The following is a 5,000-nucleotide window of genomic DNA, read 5'->3' on the forward strand; positions in this document are numbered from 1 at the left end:
CACGGGTAAAATTTGCATATGAGGCCAGCAGCAACTTCCATCATCCATCGGTGGACGGAGGAAAATGCGGTTAGCGCTGGAGTCCCTGTGTCAAGCCCCGCCGCCGTCCTGCTGATGTGCTGCCTCCGAGTGCCTCTACTGAAGCCACACGTCACCGCGATGGAGGGACGGAGTGGAGATGCGTCTTATCTACATTGTATTTCGTTATCAGACTGTCTTTATCAATCGAGGGAAATGTCCTCGGCCTTTTTCGAAGTGTTCCGCGACTCACAGGTAAAGCAACTATATTTAGAATGAGTGTGTATACGTACATGTATGGATATATATATATATATATATATATATATATATATATATATATATATATACATATATGTATTTATGTATATATATGTATACATATATAAATAGATGGACACACACATATATATGTATACATGCACACATAGAAATACACACACAAACATATATATATATATATATATATATATATATATATATATATATATACATATCACAATAATGTTTTGTCCTAAAATTAAGTGATCAAACAATGTTTCCGTTATGACTACCGCTCATACCTGTGTAATTTTTATCATATGTGCAATTTTTGTTGTTATGAAACAAATGTGAAAAATGTGAAAGAGATATAAGAATTTTTTAAATGTTTAGTAGAAACTTTGTCATTGTAATGAAAAGAGAAGTAAGATGGTGTCATGTATGGATAGAAACCGATTTACTGGAAAGTTACTGGAACAGTCTAATGGTAAAAATGGCACTAAGCAACTGAGGTATACGCACAGGTGAGGGTGTATATATACGTGGGAAAAGCTCAGGTAGGCATACACATTCTCCCTCACCCACACGGGAACATCACACCACCCTCATCTCTCTCCCCAAGTAAGTGACAACAAATTCCAACTGGAAAGTACGAGTCATTTTCTTCGGAAGACTCGAAACTTTGTCAGTATATCATTTCGAGGTTCGGTACTTTTGAAATTCATGAAGTTGGGCACTCAGTGGAGCTTTGACTATTCTAAAACCGTGCTATTCGATTTTTTAATAAATGTCAACTCTGTTCTTTCCTCAGAAATCGAATCCGAGACAATGGCTAGTGTTCGGTCCCTCGTTGTGCTCGTGTTGGTGGCGCTGTCCCTGGCTGCGGTGTGCGAGTCCCTGGTGCTGTGTCCACAGTTCCCCAGCTGCTGCTCCACCAACTCGTGTAAGCCGCTGTGTCCCTCGTGTCGGGAAGCCCAGTTCTTCACCAACGGCGTGAGGAACAGGCCCAGCGGACGTGTTCCCAGAATCAGCTTCATCAACGGAGATCCCTTTGCCAACCCGTCTAGCGGCGTCTTCCCCGACCCTCTCATCTTCGTCTAACCAGCTAGCTAGCTCGCTCTTATCTTAGCAACACTTTCAACAGCCAGTTGAGCCCGAGCTTCATTTCGCTGAGCGTATCATACGTCAGCCAGTTGGACTTGGGTTTCTTTTCGCTGTTGCAGCTGTTTCGTCAGCCAGTTGAAGTGAGCTTCATTTCGCTGACGTCACAGAAGCTCCACCAAATATTGAGTCAGTTGAAGAGCTTTCGTCCAGGAAGCTCATCTAGTCCCCAGGAAGTTCCCTGTCCAAGGGAGTCCTCAAACCAAAGACGTCGTGGGTCCCATTGTGGGAGAAGAGATAGGAACACTGAGAGAAGGTGTCTTGGCCCAGCACTGTCCTCTCTTGCTTGGGATGTCATGCCACATTTCACCATGCAGGTGCAAGTGCCACGCGTGGCACCTCGGGAAAAGCCAAGAGAAAATCTCGTCAAAGACTGTCTCTGTGCCCGACGATGCCCACGCTCTGTGCCCTCCTGTCACTGGTGTACAAAGTCAGAGGAACAATCCCAGATTGTCCTTTGCTTTGTCTGATTGTTCCCGTACATCGTGTCTCTAGGGTGTATTGTGCCAAAGAGAAGTGTTTTGTGTGGTGTGTGGAGTGTGATTGTATTTAAATCATGTGTGGTTTTCCACTTGCTTTTGCTTCATATTTTGTATGTTTCGTAAATAAACTTCAGAATTTCAATACACAAAACTTATTATATACCTTATGACTAAAGTGATCTTCGGTAGTCTGCAGTTACTCCTTCCCTGCAACACAAATCATATGTGACACGAAATCATTTAAGGTTACAGTATGCACGTGCAAGTATAATATTCCACAAATTGTGTCCATTTTATGTTGTGTCGTTGTTGATCCTCGTTCTTTTTTTGATACCACTGATGATTTGTGAATATGAATATATATATATATATATATATATATATATATATATATATATATATAAACAAATATATAGAGAAACATATAAATACATATATTTATATACATATAAGTATACAGATACATATGCATATGAATCACAAAAACACAGTAACGTGCACATAACAGAATTAATAACACTGCCACTAAAAGAAAGGAAAAACTTGCGACGTTTCGAACTTTTTCATGAAAGTTCCTCTTCAGGCGAAAGCAATCCAAATTTTTTTTTGGATTGCTTTCGCCTGAAGAGGAACTTTCATGAAAAAAGGTTCGGAAACGTCGCAAGTTTGTTCCTTCTTTTATGGCAGTGTTATTAATACATATCATATGTACACACAAACATCATTATAGATAGATATATTGCATATATACAAATATATATACACACACACGACATATATATATACATACTATATTATAATATAATATAAATATATATACATAATTACTAATATATATATTATATAGGATTTATATATATATATTCGTGTGTGTGTGTCTGTGTGTGTATGTATATATGTATATAACACATAGAATCATCTGTGAATGTATATACATATATATGTATATATACATATATATCTATATATATAATCATAGATATGTGTTTGTATGCACACACATAGACACATGGATGTACATATGGATTAAGATATTTATGGTTGCATATTTAACTACATATATATGTATATATACTAAAACTAATTAATCAGTGATTGACGAAATTCTTTGCATGCTGTTAACAAATGCCATCCGCAAAAGCTAATACTTCAACATATCAAGTGCCAATATCAGTGCCAGATGTTTACTGATTTCTCACGATTTTCATATATATATATATATATATATATATATATATATATATATATATATATATATGTGTGTGTGTGTGTGTGTGTGTGTGTGTGTGTGTGTTTGTGTGTGTGTATACATGTATATACATAGATATGTATTTTGTCTTAAGTCTGTCTGTCTTCTTATCTAACTATATTCGTATCTACCTAACTGCCTGTCTATTTATCTATATTCATATGTATCCATCTGTCATTTCTACACATACGTACTCATACACACATATGTATATATATATATATATATATATATATATATATATATATATATATATGTATATGTATATATGTATACATATGTATACATATATGTATATATATGTGTGTGTGCATATATACATACATGTACATATCTCTCTCTCTCTCTCTATATATATATATATAGATATGTAAACATATGTGTGTATATATATATGTGTGTGTGTATATATGTATGTATACATATATATGTTTATATATATACATATACATATATATGTATGTATGCATATGTACAGTCTGTATTTACACACACACATATACAGTATATGTACGTGTGTGCATGTTTGTGTGTATATGCATAAATATGTGTATATGCCCACACATATCAGTTGTATTTCATTTATATCATACTTTTTATTTAGAGATTTGTTTGTGATAAAATTCCTTACTGATCGTAAAAAGAACGAAGATCAACAGCGACACAACATAAAATGGACATAATTTGTGGAATATTATACTTGCACGTGCATACTGTAACCTTAAATGATTTCGTGTCACATATGATTTGTGTTGCAGGGAAGGAGTAACTGCAGACTACCGAAGATCACTTTAGTCATAAGGTATATAATAAGTTTTGTGTATTGAAATTCTGAAGTTTATTTACGAAACATACAAAATATGAAGCAAAAGCAAGTGGAAAACCACACATGATTTAAATACAATCACACTCCACACACCACACAAAACACTTCTCTTTGGCACAATACACCCTAGAGACACGATGTACGGGAACAATCAGACAAAGCAAAGGACAATCTGGGATTGTTCCTCTGACTTTGTACACCACTGACAGGAGGGCACAGAGCGTGGGCATCGTCGGGCACAGAGACAGTCTGAAGAGACTTTTCTCTTGGCTTTTCCGAGGTGCCACGTGTGGCCACTTGACCTGCATGGATGAATGTGCATGACATCCAAGCAAGAGAGACAGTCTGGGAAAGACTCTTCTCTCAGTGTTCCTATCTCTTCTCCCACAATGGGACCCACGACGTCTTTGGTTTGAGTAGGGCACTTGATATCGCGCTGGACAGGGAACTTCCTGGGGACTAGATGAGCTTCCTGGACGAAAGCTCTTCAACTGACTCAATATTTGGTGGAGCTTCTGTGACGTCAGCGAAATGAAGCTCACTTCAACTGGCTGACGAAACAGCTGCAACAGCGAAAAGAAACCCAAGTCCAACTGGCTGACGTATGATACGCTCAGCGAAATGAAGCTCGGGCTCAACTGGCTGTTGAAATTGTTGATAAGATAAGAGCGAGCAAGCTCGTTAGACGAAGATGAGAGGGTCGGGGAAGACGCCGCTAGACGGGTTGGCAAAGGGATCTCCGTTGATGAAGCTGATTCTGGGAACACGTCCGCTGGGCCTGTTCCTCACGCCGTTGGTGAAGAACTGGGCTTCCCGACACGAGGGACACAGCGGCTTACACGAGTTGGTGGAGCAGCAGCTGGGGAACTGTGGACACAGCACCAGGGACTCGCACACCGCAGCCAGGGACAGCGCCACCAACACGAGCACAACGAGGGACCGAACACTAGCCATTGTCTCGGATTCGATTTCTGAGGAAAGAACAGAGTTAACATTTACTAAA

General features: G+C 38.5%; 2 protein-coding genes across 2 annotated transcripts in view; one reads left to right on the forward strand and one right to left on the reverse strand.

The window, feature by feature from the left end:
* LOC122250223 (uncharacterized) overlaps window positions 1-2,064 on the forward strand; it is a 13,713-nt gene extending 11,649 nt beyond the window's left edge. The window contains exon 3 of the mRNA XM_086554410.1: window positions 1,091-2,064. Within this exon, the coding sequence (XP_086410536.1) occupies window positions 1,091-1,380 (290 nt within the window). The 3' untranslated portion in view covers window positions 1,381-2,064. The remainder of the gene's footprint in view (window positions 1-1,090) is intronic.
* A 1,930-nt stretch (window positions 2,065-3,994) lies between these two features.
* The window catches only part of LOC122250225 (uncharacterized), a 1,504-nt gene continuing 498 nt past the window's right edge, over window positions 3,995-5,000 (reverse strand). The window contains exon 3 of the mRNA XM_086554411.1: window positions 3,995-4,968. Within this exon, the coding sequence (XP_086410537.1) occupies window positions 4,679-4,968 (290 nt within the window). The 3' untranslated portion in view covers window positions 3,995-4,678. The remainder of the gene's footprint in view (window positions 4,969-5,000) is intronic.

This window comes from Penaeus japonicus, unplaced genomic scaffold (genome assembly GCF_977035675.1).
Source record: "Penaeus japonicus unplaced genomic scaffold, GWHDUDI00000001_assembly GWHDUDI00000029, whole genome shotgun sequence".
In the NCBI taxonomy this organism is placed as follows: Eukaryota; Metazoa; Arthropoda; class Malacostraca; order Decapoda; family Penaeidae; genus Penaeus; species Penaeus japonicus.